This window comes from Phyllopteryx taeniolatus, chromosome 8 (genome assembly GCF_024500385.1).
Source record: "Phyllopteryx taeniolatus isolate TA_2022b chromosome 8, UOR_Ptae_1.2, whole genome shotgun sequence".
Taxonomy (NCBI): Eukaryota; Metazoa; Chordata; class Actinopteri; order Syngnathiformes; family Syngnathidae; genus Phyllopteryx; species Phyllopteryx taeniolatus.
This window is the reverse complement of record NC_084509.1, coordinates 22006279-22025937: the sequence shown is the minus strand read 5'-3', so window position 1 is coordinate 22025937 and position 19659 is coordinate 22006279. Positions and strand designations below refer to the sequence as shown.

The 19659-nt window shown below is 40.5% G+C and overlaps 1 protein-coding gene across 20 annotated transcripts in view; it reads left to right on the top strand.

Annotated features, from left to right (window-relative positions):
- LOC133482804 (pleckstrin homology-like domain family B member 1) overlaps nt 1–19659 on the top strand; it is a 118903-nt gene that overhangs the window by 60853 nt on the left and 38391 nt on the right. For 19 of the 20 annotated variants that reach the window (XM_061783363.1, XM_061783367.1, XM_061783369.1 and 16 more), the window contains one exon: nt 4090–5552. In XM_061783363.1, the coding sequence (XP_061639347.1) occupies nt 4090–5552 (1463 nt within the window). Of the gene's footprint in view, nt 1–1162; nt 1404–4089; nt 5553–19659 lie in introns of those variants that run through there. The other variant, XM_061783381.1, reaches the window with a different exon arrangement.

Here is a 19659-nt window from a genome sequence, read left to right as displayed (position 1 = left end):
CAAATTTATGTGCTTCCTAGGTTAATTGAAGACCTTTGTCAGTTAGTGTGATTGTGAGTGGAAATGATGTTTGCCTACTGTATATGTGCTCTGCGACTGAGTGGCGACCAGTCCAGGGTGTACCCTGCATCTTGTCCGGAGTCAGCAGGGATAAACCCCAGTAAACTGTTACCCTAAACTGTATACTTTATTCAGTTATCAGTGGTTCCTCATCTTTTCTATACCTCACATCCAAAGAACATTTTTGGCACAAAAGTAATAGTACACTGTACGGGGGTTCTCGGTTTACGATGCTAATGACATACGGTGTTTTGAAGTTACAAAAATCACACAATGCACAAGTCAAAATACATCAATCATGCAGCACAAGAAGGCATGCTGATTTATTGCCATACATAAGGTTTTTCATTTGATTGGTTTATGTTTATGGCCCCTATGAAAAACACTATGAACGTAATGAATTCAAATATTTAGTGTAATTATGAGCTAGAACGACTAGGTTACTGTAGGTATGGTGAGTTTCAGCTTCAGAACATATTCATATAACAAAAGAACATATTTGGGTTACATGAAAGTCTGTTGTAAACCAATGACCCCATGTATCTAATTTTAAAATGAATAATGTAAATGTAAACAAAATTTATGAAAAATGTATTTAATATATACGAAATTTTAATAAATATTTTTTTACATCCCTGAAATTATCTTCACCTGTTTTATATAGCTACTGTATACCTTAAAAAAAAAAAAAAAAAAAAAAGGCAAATATTTGCGTTCATTTTACTTGGGGACAATCACAAATGCAATTGTGGTTGAATGAAGCAAAAATTTCCCTGCCTTCAAATCCAGAAGTGGATGGGGTCTATAAAATGCCTAACACAATACTGTACGTAGACGACAGTTAAACAGACTGCATAATTGTGGAGAGTCAGCACGGCGTCTTGGTAACCGGAAAGTAGGCATCGAACCTTCAAAATAAAACAAATCCACGAACGCATTCATTTTGTAAATCCGGTCAATTTCAATCGGGCGTAACACCACAGCGCGATGACAGTTTTTGCGTGAGCACCTGTTGAGACACTGGATGACTCCGCAGTGTATTTCCCACGTGGGAAGGAAATTCGTTTCAGTTTATGGCTGACTCTTTGGACCGGAAAGCGACTCGACTTTCGTAACTTGACAAGCAGCGATACTACCGGTGTCTCGCAGAGCCCTCGACCGCTTTAAATTAAAGAAATAAATAAATGCCGGCAAACTCTCCAGCCTTCCTCGGTGTGCGCGCAACCGGGATCCTCCGGGCTCAGTCTCAGCCGGTCTGCCACTAGCGCCCGGAGGATGTGCCCCACACTTTGTCAAAGAGCAGGTGGACGGCGCAGAAGGTTGAGCGGGTTTGATTCAGTCACGTGAGTAGCCCTCTTCCGAAAAAAAAAAGAAGACCCATCACTTCGTTCGGCAAAACTGATACCCCTATGTTGCCTTCTTCACATTAATAAAACCACAGTGTGAGTCGACGGCGGGTTTATCGGCAACTGAGCCGCGGTGCGTCAATGCCAGATTTCCAAATGAAGTTAGGAATGCTGCCCTGCAGCTCACGAGACCGTTTACTTCACGCGTTCCCCCCTCGCAAAGGGCTGCTATTATTTTGTCCTCCTCCCAACCCCCTCTTTTTCTGCCTCGATACCCCGTTTGCTGTGTGCGAACGACGACGTGACACTCGCGTCCACGCAGAGGTTAGTGTATAAATGAGTTATTGTAACACCTTGCTCACATAATGATATGTAAACACTGCACAAACCAACCCCGCTTCCACACTGAGCGTCAGTGTAAAGCTGAGCAATGATAAGAGGAGCACACAGGAAGCGACTCCCATCCCTGCGAAGCCAGAACGAGCTAATGCCTTATTTGTGGGGTTTCTATATTTCAAGACATTATTTCTGTTGAGATTTTCCTGACACAACCGTGGAGAGAAATGCTTCATTTGTTATGTTTTTCACCCTCATGCATGTAACCACGAATTTCACATCATCTAAGAAACTGCGTGTGAATGTTATGAAATGCTGTTGCTGAGGCAAAAGCCAAAGAAATGGCTACATGATACCATACAATTATGTCCCGATGGCATCGCAAACCGATTGGCCGCCCAATCAGTGCTATGACATTCTGGTAGTCCCGTATTATCCTTGCCATATCCTGACTACAGCATTGGTGCACTCCTCATGATCGAAAAAAATAATAAAGGCCCAACATTCCAATAGGGTATATGTCCAAACAACTTTCGCATTCGGCAAAACAGAACAAAGCTGAGGTAACTAGGGAAGCCGGTGTGCTTGGTCATGGTGACGCTGTTGACGTTCAGTACTTGTCATTGGGGAGTCACTTTCATGAGCTGCGAAGAATTAGTGTGCTGCCTCGTTCCAAATCTGTTGTCAAAGGGGAACAGCTTGACAAATGTTCCACACTTCCACACTTCCACACATGTTCCACACTTCAGAGTGTTTTTTAGTCCTCAGCTTTAACACTGCCGCCATGTTGCGCTCTCTCTGACAGTGCTCTATGTACAATAGACAATAGATATAACCATCATGACATGGCTGCCACGTCAATGCGCCACATTCAACATGGCTGCCACGTAGGCACGGGAGGCATGTCTTTTGCAATTGGATCTAGTCGTATTGTATATCTGTGACCCTTAAATACGTCAATCTCATTCCCTGCCTGCATTGGGCCACAGCGCCTGTAAACAACAGCAGACAATTCTGGAACTAACAGACTTGGTCAACGGCGGTTTAAGTGATAGATGTAAACTATTTTTGGACACATTTTTGAGTCCCGACGGCCCGTTTTATCCGATATCCATTATATCGGGGTCTGTTTTAATGAAGTTCCACTGTATATCATAGCATAGTTGTATAAAGAAATTACACATGTTTAATGGCCTTCCTGTGTGGAGTTTGCGTGTTGTCCTAGTGCTTGCTTGGGTTTCCTCCCACATTCCAAAAACATGCATGTTCACTTCATCAGAAATTCTAAATTGTCCTTAGGCGGTAATGTGGGTGTACATGGTTGTTTTTCTAATGTATATGAGCACTGCGATTGGCTGGTAACCAGTCCGGCCCCACCTCTTGCCCAACGTCAGCTCACCTACATCGCTAATGAAGATAAGCAGTATTGAAAATTGATATAATTATAATATCACATTTATATTATTATTTGAAATGTTGCATATTTAGTCACTGACGATACAGTGGTTCACTAACCTGACTTCTGTGCAGGCAGTGCGGGTTCTGTTCCCACTAGGTGATGGTGTGAATGTGAGTATGACTGTGAATGGTTGTCTGTCTCACCATGCTGCATGCATTCCGATTTTTATTTAAGCACAGGACACGTCAATTTAAAGAACACTTTTTTGCTCTGATCATTCCCTCAAGGCCATGCTGATGAGTCTCCTACATGGCGCTGTGTTTCCGTTGTCATGATCTGCCATGTAGACATTAAAGTGAGACTGTCAAGATTAGATTACCCAATCCGTGTTCGATGTGGTGTTTGGGCCGCACATTAATTAAGTTATGCAGGCACATGTTTTTTTCCTGATCCCTATCCAAAGTACATTGCTGTCTGTGTTGTCATCTCCTTGTCTCTATCCTTTCCTCAGTGCTAATCAGTTATCGTCCCTTGATCTTGCATTTAGTCACGATCTTGAGCATGTTTATTACATAAAATTGCATGATTATCATTGCTAAATGTGCTTGGTTTGCAAAACCTTATTGGTTTTATGTAAGGAAACTCTTTAACTAAAACTACTGTAAAGAAAACTTTAGGACAATTGAAGTCATCAGGGCTAAGACTGAAGCTAAAGATATATCAAAACTGTCTTCTGTGAGTCAGAGAACCAATATTGGGTGATATAGAATTTGTTGAATCTCATCGTGCTTACTCAATGGTTATTACAGTGTTACATACTGAAAGTGTATTTCATGGGTAATGAGTGTGGAAATAAACTAAATGTTAAAATGATTTCAACTCTTAAAGACATTGTCTTATTTAGATAGTGAAGCTTAATGGCATCTTTTTCTATTTGACCTATTTTAGACACGGAGAACTTGGTCAATGGGAATCATCGGGCCAGTCCAGCACAGTCTTCCCAAGAAACTGGCGAGAGAGTCCAGTCTGAGCACAGTGCTATTGTAAGCTCTATTGAAAAGGACCTCCAGGACATCATGGACTCCTTAGTCATGGATGACCCTGAACCTTGCTCCTCTGAAGACAAAAAGCCCCATGGGGGCCAATCAGTTACTCGTTCAGCCGTGTTACCCATGGTCAATGGTGGGGGCAGGTATTTGCTATCCCCTCCTACGAGTCCTGGGGCCATGTCAATGGGATCCAGCTATGACAATACATCTCCACCCTTTTCCCCTCTCTCTTCCCCTTCACCAGGCAGCAGTGGTAGTTTTACTAGCCCATCTCCTGGTGGAGCACCCCAGGATCACATTTCTTCTCTGCCACCAGTGCCTGCACGCTCTTCTAGCTACAACTTTACCAGCCATTCACAACTTGTATCCCAGCCACGGACCAACCTACCTAACTTTAATAGTGGCGCCATGGGTCAGAAGGTTCACGAAAGCCCCAGGCTGCAAAGGAAGATTTTAGGGGAGGCTCAACCTAGCCCTAACCCTAGTCGCAGAGGATTATGGCAAGATGGGTCAGAGAGTCCCAGACAGACCCCTCTTTTGTCTTTGAATGACTGTCTGAGTAGCAGAAATATTGTGCCAAGTAGCCCTGGTTTCAATCCCAAGTTTCCAACTTGTCCTTCCATGTCTGCTAGTATGAGGACCAAGACAACCACAGTGCTTCATGAAAGACCTGCCAGTCCTTTTAGAGATCAGCAGACAAGCTTAGCTGATGGCTCCCTCAACTCAAGCCCATCCAGGCAACTTTCCCAACCTACTAAGGCCTTTCAGCCTCCTCTCGATCCTATTGTCCATATCATCCAAGGATCACCTTGCCAACAGCTGCCAGAAAGTCCCCGCATGGCCAGGCGAAACATAGAACAGAATGGCGGAGGAGGTAATATGAGAGATCTTCCACCTCTAAGTCCCTCCATTGCTCGTAGAGGCGTCCCAGTACTCCCAGGGGCACTCCCAGGAACGGTACCAACCCTGAAGACACCTGATAGCCCCTCAGGTCTGGGCAAGCTGGTCTCAGAGAGTCCCAGGCTTCATCGTAAGACTGGAACTACACCTGTGGATCTGACTAGCAGCTGGGGAATGCGAGCCCGTAGTCCTTCACCCACATCTCTCATGACGGAAGGTGGCACGGGAATACAAAAGCCCAGCTTTGGGAATTCGCTTTCTTCTGCATATAGTCTTGGTTCTCTGCCTGGCTCATCTCCCATGTCCAGCCCCAGAAGCAACAGGAAGATATCAATGGGGCGACCAGGGATGAGGGAGAGGAAGAACAGCATCTCAGAAATCAGCGACAATGAAGATGAGCTGTTGGAATACCATCGACGACAGAGGGAGGAGCGACTTCGAGAGCAGGAAATGGAGAGACTGGTGAGTGAGAAACACATTATTTCAGGAAACCTCGGCAATTCTTATATATTTAGAAAGATTGTAAATGATCAACCTTTTAAGGGAATTATGCTCTTCCACAGCCATTACATGGTTGACTAATTAGATTACTGGTAGGTATTTGTTTTGTCTAATTGAGGGTTGAATCCCAGATATGTTTTGCAAAGCACAGTTGGTAAACCTGTATTGAACTGCTAAATATATTTAATCAGGACTTCCTATCTGATCTCTCTGTAAAGGAAAGTGTATTGGTTTTATGCAACAGCTCTTGTGTTTTCAAAGCGGATGAGTCAGAAGTTTAGTAATGTCTGTCACTTGGCTTTTGGCTATCCAAACTGCTGCTGACATGAAGACTCAGGCTTCAGGGTGCCGGGATGTTCCTATAGTAACCATATTGTTTGTTTCCTAAGCTTTGCAAAGGGGGAGGGAAGGATGGTAGACATCTTGAACTTGTCTGCTAGTGCTTTTTAAAAAAAAAATTCAATGCTATTGTTTGTGTGAAGATAGCTGTCAAGAATCACTGAAGGTGTCGTGGTTCACTCACCTGACTTTTGCGCAGGCAGCGTGGCTTCAGTTCCCACTCATTGATGGTGCGAATGATTGTCTCTCCTTGTAAGGATCTTGTGATTGAATGGCAACTAGACCACTAAGACCAGAGTGTTGTGTGCCGTTTGCCGGAAGGCAGCAACATTTATTCCACTTTCCTGAAAATACTTTTTAAACTATTTTGAGGTATGTTTGTGGAAATTTCACTCCATTTACCCTGAAGAACATTTCTGAGGTCAGAGGTCCAGGCTCACAATATTAATGGGTTGTACTTCATACTAAATGTGTTTGATCGGGCTAAGGTCAGGACTCAAGCCATCCCTTTATGAACCCTGTTTTGTGCACTGGCACATACTGTAGGCATGCCTGAATAGGCCAATTACATTACTCTGTCACTCTAAAATCAACTTTTTATTGTCTTTGCAAGACATTTGGCTGAAAAGTGCAAGAGTTAGAATTTAATAAGATTATTATAGATTATGAATACTTGCTTGTTCTGTGCATTACATTTATATTGTTAAAATATACTCTTTTTTTTTTTAACTTCATCAAAACTAACAGAAACCCTATATGAGAGTTTGGATTTGCAATCCACCACAGGACTGAGAAGGTGTCACCTTTTAGTTTCTCTGCTCTCTGGTTCTTTGGCATGACAGGAAATACAATTCAGCTCACTTTACCGCTTAGTCATTCCTGTGGACTCACTGAAAAGTGATTTGTCATAGCTTCCTTCTGACTTGTCCAATAGAAGCAAAACATTGGGAATGCAAGAAGGGCGGCACCGTGGATGACTGGTGAGCACATCCGCCTCACAGTTCTGTGACCGTTGTTCAAATCCCGTGCCTGCGTGGGTTTTCTCCAGGTGCTCCGGTTTCCTCCCTCACCCCAAAAACATGCGTGGTAGGTTGATTGAAGACTTTAAATTTCCAATAGGTGTGAATGTGAGTGTGTGTTTGTTTATGTGTGCCCTACAATTGGCTGGCAACCAGTTCAGGGTGTACCCCACCTCTCGCCTGAAGATAGCTGCGATAGGCTCGAGCATGCCCGCGACCCTTGTGAGGATAAGCAGTACAGAAAATGGAATGATGGATACGTACAAAAAGTTAAGCGCTTAAAAGGTCAAGAACAAGTATAGTAAACGTCAAATATGGTTGGATAACGGGACCATCAACGGCTGCTTGAATGAAAGAGTCAAGATTTCTCAGCAGCATGTTTTGTTATTGTATTGTTTTAACGTAGACACTCGCAGCTCTTTGAAAAAGCAGGGCGTGGAGCTGCGGGGCCTGTAATTAGTCACAGTTGATTCACTGTCATGAGAGATTTTCTCGCCCCAGAGCATACGCATTTAAATCATTTCACACAGATTCGCAACTCCTTACACAACTGATTACAAAAACAAGTTAGATGAGTGTTTCTGAAAGATTTATTTAAGAAAAAAGGAGTTATTGTTATTGTGAAATCAGTGGAAGTACACAGCTCAGAGGCAGTGGGACTGCACGTGGGCTCTACTTAAAAGGATGCACTGACTTATTCTTGTAATGTCTTTAGGCTTCTCAATTTGATTTACTGAAATCTTTCAGAACTCCTTAATACATTATGAAACAAAGCCAACAATACTGACTATGAATGGTAGCAATAAATATTGACAGATTCTGTCCTGTTAGGCCAACATTTTTTTTTTTACATTAATTTTCAGTTGAACAATTGGTCCATTCATTCATTCATTCATTCATTTTGGCCTTAAAATGAATGAATGAAATACTCTGTGGTTGAACTCAATCCATTCATCTCTTTAGAATCAATTTCCCATACAAAACACAATATTTCTTGCACCATTTTAACATTTTTAACTGCTATGCAAGTGTAAAAAGTAATTAATGTGTGACAGACATGGAAGTGTTTCCCAGTCTTTATTGATGTTAGTCACCCATTTTACATTAGAAAAACCTTACAGCACACCACCAAATATAAATATAACAAAAAGTATGAATAGTGAAAAATGAAGACCGCATCTCGCAACGTTAGTCCCGGTTCTAATCGGTTCTCGATGCCCAACCCTAGCAATGACAGCTTCAAGATGCCTCCTGTATGGAGAAACTAGTTGCATGTATTGCTCTGGTATGATTTTGGCCCATTCCTCCACACAAGCAGTCTTCAAATTGTGAAGGTTCCGTGGGCTTCTTTTATTGACCTTGAGTTTCAGTTCTTTCCATAGCTTATCGATTGGATTCAAGTCAGGTGATTGGCTGGGCCATTCTCACAGCTTTATTTATTTATTTTTTTTCTTAGAAACCCATTGAGAGTTTCCTTGGCAGTATGTTTTGGATCATTATCCTGCTGAAATGTCCACCCTCGTTTCATTTTAATCATCCTCGTAGATGGCAGCAGATTCATGTCAAGAATGTCTCGGTAGATTTGACCATTCATCCTTCCTTCAATAATGTGGAGTTTACCATTACCATTTTCTGAAAAGCAGCCCTATACCACCTTCGGATTTCACTGTTGGTGTGGTGTATTTAGGGTGATGTGCAGTGCCATTTCTCCTCCAAACGTGGTGTGCATTATGGCATCCAAAGAGTTCAGTTTCGCTGTCATCAGACCAGACTATATTCTGTCCAAATGTTGTTCAGCAAACTTTAAACAAGCTTTGACATGTTTATTATTTTTTTTCCATCAAAGGAGTCTTGCGTGGTGAGCGTGCATACAGGCCATGGCGGTGGAGTACATTGCTCACTGTTTTCCTTGTGACAACCTGCTAATTCCAGGCCTTTTTGAAGCTCTCCACAGGTCGTCCTTGGCTCTTGGACAACTCTTGTGAATATTCTTTGCACTCCTCTGTCAGAAATCTTACACGGCGCACCCGATCGAGGCAAATTTATGGTGCTATGATTGGCTTTCCACTTACATATTACGGCCTCAACCGGGCTCACTGGAACGTTCAGAAGCTTATATATGCTCCTGTAACCAATGCCATCGTTATGTTTTGCAACAATTACTTTGTGATGGTCTTGAGACAACTCTCTGCTCTTACACATCATGAGCTGTGTCTTGACTCACACATTGGCAATGAGACCTTTTTTAGGCCATCAATTAGGACTGAACCATCTGATATTCATTTGCACTGAAAAGGGGCTTGATTGCTGTTTGATTATTGAGAGATTTTAGGTGTTATCTTGGCTTTCCATGCCTTTTTGTACCTCCCTTTCTTCATGTGCTCAATACTTTTTCCTTGTGTCATTTCACATTATTACACACAACTTCATTTCTGATCGTATTTGTTGTACTTTCTTTGTATGTATGGATTACTTGGGTTGTTCCTAACATCTGGTGAAAATTTCATGACAATAGCACCTTTGGAAATATATTTAGTGAGAAAAATGGTGACGTGTTAAATACTTATTTCAGCTGCTGTATTCCGTTGTATGAATGGCAACAGGTGGATACACAGGTTTATTGTACCTTCTGCCAACTAAAGGAAGAGCATTTAATGGTTCTGCCTGCCCCTATACATTGCTGTCATAGATAAATGAACATAGATGGTTTTAATGAATAAATAATTTTCAGACAAATTAAGTAAAATTGGGTAATTCCCTGTGGTACCCCTGGTGAGCTCTCACAACATACTAGTGTGCCAAAGCACCCTGGTTGGGAATCACTTTATACTAATGGAGGGAGGGTTGCTGAAGTTGTGTTGACTTTGTCATGCCATTTAAAATTCCAAACTGTCATACAAGTTCAAAAAGAAGCTAACCATTGTATAATAAAACTAAAAAAACAATATGCTGTGTACTCACCCTTAGCAATATTGATTATTGTTGGTAATAGCGTTGGGTGGTATCTCGCTTTTATTTTCTGATGCGATATAGGATGTGACAATAATGTTTCTACAGGTAATGGTATAATTTTATAACTATTAAGCTATTAAAGTAACTATTGACTTCATGAATTTGAAATGCCTTCACATATTCATAAAGTCCGATCGAAAAGCAGTATTTTTTACGATTAGGGGTGTTCTGATGAATAAGGACAGCGAAAAAGAGAAAAGACATTTAACTGGCAAAATCCTTTTGGACCTGCAGGTAATCCCTCTCTACTAATAGACTATCTGAGGTTAAGTCCATCAGATCCAGACTGTCCAGTCTGCTTCTGTGTTCTCCACATGACCGTCTGACTGACACCCAGTCCTGGCAGAGACTCTTGGCTTACATGGCAAGTCTTTGGCACAAAGTCTCACACTCATGACTCACACATATGACCTATTATTTCCTGGGATCTTTGTGTTGTTGAGCTGGGGCCCTGTTGAAGAGGACATCTGTTCTTACTAAACATTGGGGGTTAAAAAAATATATTGTGGTGGGTCTAACACTAATTCAGACGTTTATTATCATCCTGCATCATCGACTTGAACTAAAATGACTTTACTCGTCTCTTTGCTTCCACCTTGAGTCTCTTGTCAGTTTTCCAGTTCAGTGGGGCGTCACATAGGATGCCGTGCATTAAGATTAGCAGGCCAAATATACTTCCACACTCTCAAACAGAACATGACATGATGCATTGCAGCCCATTCCTCAACACAACCAAATATATCTAGCTCATGTTGCACACTGAATCTGCCACACCTGGCAGATAAATTTATCTATAAACTCTGTTCGAAACCTCTCACTGAAGATAACAATCTCATAGGGATGGCTTGTGGATTTTTCCTTTTGAGTTATTTCCCTCTTATAAGACTTATTTAACAGTTAATGTTCGGTTTGGCTCCTTAGTGACTTATTTTTTTCCCCCCAGTACACATACACATAGACGTAAAACGTGAACAAATACTATATGTTTGTATTTGGAGTAGCTGTAGAAGTGTATCGTATTGCAGTGACTGCATTATATGCTGTTTGGGCATCTCTCCACTTGAGGGCGTAATCTGCCTGTTCACACACTCGCCAATCGTGGCATTTAATACATCTACAATACAACTACATACTAAACAAGAGTGAATATTGAAAACAATTTCTAATTGACCAACATGTACATTATACTCTTAATTCAAATTCTCAAATGGTAGCAAAGACAAAACAACTGTTATATTGTGACATTACAAAGAGTGTTCAATGTTTCTTGAATCAAAATAGTTGAATATCCAATTTACAGTCAAAGCATTTGGGATAAAAGTGGCCTTATAAAACAGAAAAAAAGTCAAAAAGAAAGGTTGTAAACTGTTCTATTATAGATAGATAGAGAGGGTGTTTTCTCTCTAATTCTGACACATTTTCTCCAAAGAAATGTTTACATTACAATGTAAAACCAAATGTAATACCAATATAGGGGGGACTCGGAAGCAACATCAGTGTCTAGCTCAGTTAGTATTGGATTATTGGAGTCTGTCATGGACAGACTCCAATAATCCAATACTAACTGAGCTATAATAATAATATTTATAGCAGGACACTACCTAAGAGGCAGGAACAGGGAGCAGCCCATCTTTTACCTGCTTGCCCTGCCAACAGAAGCTAGATCTTCTTGCAAGCGTGGCAGCACTCATAAAGGTAATTTGATGCATTGCTTGTATGATTATTGCAGTGTTATTGGGTTTAAACTTGCCCGTGGGTTCTCCTGGATGCAGTGATAACATGATGCCCTTTAACCCTCCCGTCATGTTGGCTTCTTTTATACACGAAAACAAATCAAGTCACAAAAAAAAGCAAAGACTGCAACACCATGACTAATTATTCAGTTACTAATGCAACTTAAGTACTGTAATCACGCAATCACATTTTGCCATATGCATATTTTTGGGCGAATATTGAAAAATCCCAGGACAAAATCAATTAGTTTGACATAACATCCCATGTAGGTTGATAAATAATAATAAATAAATAAATAAATAAATAAATAAAAGGAAATTAAACACTTACTTTTTGACTTGATTTTCTGATTTTCAAGCACTGAAAACTCCTTTGTCATCAACCCAATAAACGAGGGAGCCAGCATTCACAATGAGAGGTGTTAGGTCTGCAGGTAGAATCGGCCAAAAATGGTACACTTTAGAATTGATTCATTGTATTTTGGAAAAATGCCCCAAAATTAATGCGTGATGTGCAGACTTCAGCTTAATTCAACAAGTTTTTTTTTTTTTTTTTTTTTTCTAAGTAAATTTGGTAAATACTAAATACTTTATCAAACACAGAATGAGCTAGTGGTAACCACTGGCGACTTAAATATTGTATGTCTGTGGAGCTCAGTATCTGTCTGCCTGCGCCCCGATCAAATTCAACATCGCATAAGCCACGCGGGCTACCTGGCGCCAGGATTTAGACGTGGTCTGAGCTAGGCTAAGTTTAGATCGACTTTCCGCTCCAAATTGTCACTCCGCCCGGCGCATCGCCAAGGACACTGTCTCTACTGCGCCGGAACGCCCAGCTTGCTGCAGAGCGGTCTGCCAAATTGGCAAACACGCGTGGCAAGCCTTGCGCTTGCACAAAATTCAGAATCTACCAGCATTTGCACCCCGCCTCATATGCGCTGTCTATGAAAATAGAATATCTCTTTCGTTCTTTGCTTTTAAACTGTCCAATTAAAATGAGTATTGCATGTTGAAGCCACATTGCGAGGATAGTGTTGTATTGCTCTGGGTATTTGTATCCCCCAATCATATATAATTACAAGTGGTATTTTACCTGGTCAGAGAAGTTGCAGGTGCTGGGATGTTTAACTAAACTCTCAAACTAAGCTCTCCTTCTACTCACGATTAGTGGACTTCATTAGCATCTGCTTCCAAAGTGTGGATATGAATATTTAATCTTATAATTTCATGTTTACAGCAAATTGTTTAACTTGCGAGCTGATGCAACTGAAAGCACATCTTACAAACTTCTAACTGGAGCCGGGAACAATAATGAAGCAGTAAGGCTGCATATTTCCCAAGAATTGTTTAGGGAATGGAAAAAAACCCCTACAACTCCAGTATAGCCTTTAATCATTGTCTTTGATCCTTCCTGCAATCTAATGTGTGTGACGTGTTGACTGGAAGCAAGACTCCATTTGAGGGCTTGGATCTCAGTCGAACGGGATGTTTCAGCTGTTTAAATGGCAGCCACCCCTAATGGGAGCAACAACTCCATGGTTTTATCCTGACATCAGTGGCAGTGACATCTTTAAGAAGGACCAGCATCTTATTATCCAGAGGGGTTGACTGTCACTAGAGAAGCTGCCTGTCTGACATTGGCGCATGTGTGCTCCACCAAAGGGAGGAGAAGGTTGGAGGCGGGGTGGTGAATACACTGTTATCAGATTAAATAAAACGTCTCTTGTCAGGATCATCTGGTTGTTCCTCCACTGGGAACTCAACATGATGAACCCCCCAAGGATCAGGGCCTGATCACGAGTGGGGTTTATTTTGCAGATAGTGAGATAGCAAATGTAAATCTGCCTGCAGCTCCATGAAAAACAAGAATTTGTTGAACATACCCTGTTTGCTCTGGATGCACAGTGCACGTGAAATTGTCAAGCGTTTCACAGACGCGTTCAGCTGTACACTTGCAAAGACTATAATCGGTTTGAAGAAAGGTACACAGATGAGAAATTACCGTGGCTGCTCTGGGAGGGGAAAGGCAAAGACACAAAAATGTGCAAGACAAAACAGGAGACTCACTCTCAGGGGAGACATATAGATACATATATATATATATATATATATATATATATATATATATATATATATATATATATATATATATATATATAGTGTCTGAAATAAATATTTAACACATCACCATTTTTGTCACTAAATATTAGGCTTTACACGATCAGGATGTTTGGGGCCGATCAGCGAGTTTAAAAGAAAAAACGATAACCAATCACCGAGCCGATCACAAGATGGAGCAATGTGTCTATTTAAATGACTTGTTCATTTACTGTATATACTTGTGTACTGTATACTGAGTATCTTAAAGTATTCATTCTCTAGTCCAACCAGTGTGCCATGACACATTAGTCTGCCATGAGCAATCTTCAGGGGTGTCATAGGAAATTATCAAATTTTACTTAACTGCTCAAAAAATTATTCATTTACAAGAAATAATGTATCTTTGTTTCTCATTTATGCCAGTGAGGCATAATGACAGACCGAACAAATAAATGCTCTTCTATTAGATGGGAGGAAGTACATACAGTAATTAATGTATCTACTTTTTGTGACATTTCTGTTTGTTGGTGTGCTGAGAGATTTTCCAATTGTAAAATATGTGCCTTCGCTGCATAAATGTTGGAAATCACTGTTCTAGTTAGGTCATGTATTCTAATCAGTCAGGTCAAACCAACATTACAACATGACAGAAATAATGGGACCTAACTTTCTGTAGTTGAATTACTTTATTGTAATTACTTCACACACACCGGAAACTTTAGAGCATGATTTGACATCAGCGCCGGGATGTTTACGCACAACCGTTAGTGCTAGCACTACCTTGCTAGGCTACATAACGTTTTGTTGCCTGCTTACGAGCCGTGTCGTATTAAAAGTATGTGAACATACCTCTAGCAAGCCTTAAATGAATGAAATCTCCCGAGCCCCGGTGACCACCACCACACGTTTTCCCCCATTTTGTTCTTATAATACACGCGGCACGATGTGGTTGCATGGTAACGAGTGTATCCGGTCGCGTTTATGAGTTGACAAAATAAAGCCCAGTGATCGTAAAAGACGGGATGTGGCGGTATCGGAATACAAGAGTTTATTGCAGACATAGTACAATCGTGAAAGACCAAATTTGTCTTATAGTCTGATCCACGCATTACATGTTGTCTGTCTCAGACGTGTTGTCTGTCCCACAATGCCAACATGTTGTTAAAAACAAAAAAAAATATTGGTTGTCAGATATTTACAGTACTATGTAACAATAGTAGCTAACAAGTGAGCAATGGGTGCCACCGGCTAATATTTGCAGTCAAATCTACTTCCTGTTAGACATTACATAGGGTTTTTATTGGGTTTTTGCAACACTGTTGTTGTTAGCTTCACTTAGCATACAGCAGAACTGACCGGGATGTCACGCTATTGCACACAACCCACAGTCAGGGTTTTATTTATTAAAAAAAAAAAGTACAACATACATGTCATGTGAGAGTTAAATAAGACACTTTCAACAAACTATGGGTATCAAACACACATGGGTGATGTTACGTTAATCCTTATGTTCATGAACATTAAGGATTAACATCTTTATTATGGCAACAGTTGAACATTTTATGGCGCAATGCACCCTGGGAGCATGGCTTCACAATTCTGCGGCATGCAAAATATAGTAACTCTCTGTGTGATGTCAACCAAAATCCCATGATGGAGTGGAAACTGTAGTTAATTACTGTAAAATCACTTGAAAGTATTTTACTGCAAGGAATGTGGTAAACTGTAGAATTTACAGGAATGTCTAAAAGTGTGGACTTTAGATTCAGCCTAACAATCTTTACTATGCTCACTAATCTGTGTGGGTACCGGTGGTCAATTCCTGGCCCAAATAACTTTTTGTACACATTAGCACCACTCACTCTCGAGTCTGCTACTGCTTTGATGCTGGTTGAACTTTGCTCTAGTTACGCTGAAGTCTTGTGTGATATGCCAACGTCTGACAGTTTGACCTCCAATTTTACATACGAGGAATATTTATCCTGAGATATGCGGTAGGTAGAAACCACACATTTTGGAGGATAATTCACATACTGCATTTAGGTTGTTTTTGTGTTTTTTATATTGTGAAATTGGATCCACAGAACATTGTCGCCACTTACAATACAGTCTTTGGCCTTCACTCAACTTATTGATGTTTTCAGGTAATTACAAATTAAGTGTCAAAGATACAACTGCCTTTGCTTTTTAGTGCTGAAGTAAATGCAGTGTCTTACGAGACCTATTTTATGTCGTGTTTGTGAGGATAAGCGGTACAGAAAATGGATGGATGGATGGATGGATGTGTTCCAATTCTAAATGCCGTTCTCTCAGGAAAGTGTTTTAAAGTGTCTCATACTTGTGGGTGCACAGGAGTTGTAGCTGATCCCAAGTGAAGACATAAAATAATGATGTGTAGATTAAGAAGTAGTTACAGAGTGTTTCATTATTAATATTTAGATTTTTGTTATTTTATTTTCGCAAAATCACTGGGATTTCTTAGACCTATTCAAAAGCCAGTTTATTGCCCATGTGAGTGGCACAATCTGGCAATATCCAAAATACTTCAGCTGTGCCTTGCAGCTTTTATTTAGAGCACCGGCTATCCAACCGACTTTGCACACTGTTTAGACACGAGATCACCATCTGCGAGGAACTCCGAATGTTGCCGAGCCCATTTGTCATCAAAGCCACTCACTAGTTAAAGACGTGAGAGGCTGGTAAACGTGTAAAGTGGTGCCTCGGGGTAGAGAACTCTGGGAACGAGGCATTCCTTCACAGCCTCATGGCTGACTGGAAGTAGCACCTGCCACCTCTTGGAGGGACTAGACCCAGCCTGCTGTTGCTGCTAAAGTATCCTACTGTATGCTCTGTTGTATGTGTTTACAAGTTGTCTCTTTATTGACAGTTTAATTAATTTCTTCATTTTCAGAAGGCACGTTTCCTCTCTTAATACATTTGGCATGGTTAAACAGACTTCCTCTTTATGATCCCGAGGCACAGCAAGTCACAGACCCACATTATACAGTTCAGAAAATATCTTGCTGAACAAGCTGAATTTTATTTACACTATGATGAAATAGTACTCGGACCATGAAGGTTCCATGTGCAGCAATTGTAAATCCATCCATCCATTTTCTGTGCCGCTTTTTTCTCACTAGGGTCGCGGGCGTGCTGGAGCCTATCCCAGCTGTCATCGGGCAGGAGGCGGGGTACACCCTGAACTGGTTGCCAGCCAATCGCAGGGCACATACAAACAAACAACCATTTGCACTCACATGCACACCTATGGGCAATTTAGAGTCTCCAATTAATGCATGTTTTTGGGATGTGTGAGGAAGATACTGAATTTTTTTGACACTTTCATGAAATAGTACTCAGACCATGAGGGTTTCATGTCGAGTTTATCACTAGAAATAATGCAGATGCAATTACAGGTGTGATTCTGTTCATTTATGCATTACAGCTGAGTATGCTATGAACCACATTTTCGAGAAATACCTATCGAACAATTAATTATTTAGTTGTTAGCTAAGTAGCTTTTGTTTCCTGTGAATATTACTGCAATTGTTAAGCGGTTTACATTTTAATGTTAAACTGTGATTTCAAAGGTTTACCAATTTGAATTAATTTGAATTAATTTATTGTTAAACGCATATTCAGCATCTCTGAATATAAAGAGCTGTCCCTGGCTCATCTGCAGTGGAATAACTGCCGACAGCATCAGTAACCGAAACGAAGCGAAGTGTCTTACATTATGTATACTTCTCCCACCATGCTCAAAAATCATTATAGTGACGTAACTAGAGGTGACACGTAAGCAGATTACTCCATTCTCTGCTCTTTTTACGTTTGAGTTGGGATTTTAAATTGGACTTGCATATTTGCTGATGTGTTGTACCCTTTAGCATCGATACAAGTATCAACAAATACTAGTTTTTGCTCAGGTTTTGCCTGTGTAGCAACACAATCTGGGCCATAAAAGGCACATGGCAGTTGAACACGTTCACAGCAAATGTGGGATTCAAATAAATTTGCCATCATGGAGTTGATTCAAACGTATGTGTCAAATTTGATACGTCAAGTTAAATTATGCTTTGGCCGGGCCTATATTCGTGTTATAAATATCAGGGTTTTTTTTTGTTTTTTTGTTTGTTTTTTACTCTCAAGACTTTCTGCTCGTCAATAAGATAACGTAAGTGCAGGCTTGTTGAAGTGTCTTGACAAAAAAATAAAAAATAAAAAAAATAAAGCAAGGTGTCAGTGCTGAGGGGTCTAATCTGTCTGCAAGCAGATGTTGAGTGGGAGTACTCAAGAGTAACTGTTGACTTGCCAGTAAATGTTAGATGTTTGGCTCTTCTTGCAGGAAGACAGCAATTTAGAGCACAAAGGGGTATTTTTTCTCCCAGCCACTCTGTTCAAAGCTTACTCACCCAAGATTATAGGTTCAGGTGGAGCTATTTTCTCAGTGGAAGAACTCACTGTAGTCTGCTCGAGAAAGAGGAAGCATCAGAGAAGGTGTTTATTTGCTAAGTCTCTAGAAATGCATGATGTGTCAATGGGTCCAGTTGGACCTCACGACTCACTTTGGGTGTAAACTGAAAGCAAAACAGAGAACACATTTGGTGCCAGTGTTCAGGGCTAACGTATAAAGTATTTTAAATAAAATTTTGCAAATCTTGAAGCATTGTGGTGGTCCCATATTGACCAGAAGAGAACTATAAACCAGGGGTGTCGAACTCATTTTAGTTCAGGGGCCACATTCACCCCAATTTGATCTCAATTGGGCTGGACTAGTGTATTCATAGTAAACCATAAATAAGGACAATTCCCCCCCAAAATCTTTGGGGTGTAAATAATTACAAATACATTTGGAAAATATTCACGTTTTAATATCTTGTTGCAAATTTTGTTTCAAATCATATGAGCAATATGAAATTTCTTCACAAAAATGAGTTCAATCTCAACAGTATTATGAATCAGTGTTTTCATTTCCACACGTGCATCTTACAGATCACAGTGGATCGCTAGACTCTATTTACCTTTTATAAAACAACTTGTGATCTAGAAATCATTTGAAATTTAGATACATTTAAAAGGAAACTTAGCACAGCAGCTTGCCATAAAAAGCTGGCATACTTTAGCTGAACAGTAACAGTGAATCTATAAGAGGTAAGCATTAGTCTGGGCTAGGGACTGGCAGCAGCTAGGAATCGGTGCACTGACTGGGACTCAAACCTGTGCTGTCTGTGTTGAAGGTAGCAGCATGTACCACTACACTTCCAGTCACTAAAACATTTTAACAAACATTTCCCAAGAAACCACATTTTTAATTGCACATTTGCACCTGAAATTACTTATATTACAGTACAATATATGATGTGATACATACAGGTATTGCTTTTGCAAGAGTTACACAAAATTTCTTTCTGCATTCATGGATTAGAAGCAATCTTTTATCTCTCTCCGCTATGAATCCCAACAATTTTGTTTCTATAGTGCTTGTGTCAAAATAAAAGCATGAGGGCAAGAAATCGTAGGTCTACTGGTTCCACCAAACCCAATTACAGCCATAGTTGGGGTTCCGTTGCCCCCACTCAGCCTCTCCTCTTTACAGCCACGATGGCCTTTGTCACCCTTTTAGCCCATAGGCAAATTTTTTTGAAGTGGAAATCTATCCCACCTCCTACACATACACACTGGCTAAAGGATTCTTATATTTTTTCAAAGTAGAAAAACATAGGTTGTCCATTTGTGGACACTCAGCAAAGTTCAATAAGATTTGGATAAATTTTTTACTACACTACATAAAACCAATAAAAAGATGGTTACAAAAATAAAATCCTGAGTTTCAAAATAAGAGTCTGTATGTATAAATGAGTTAAA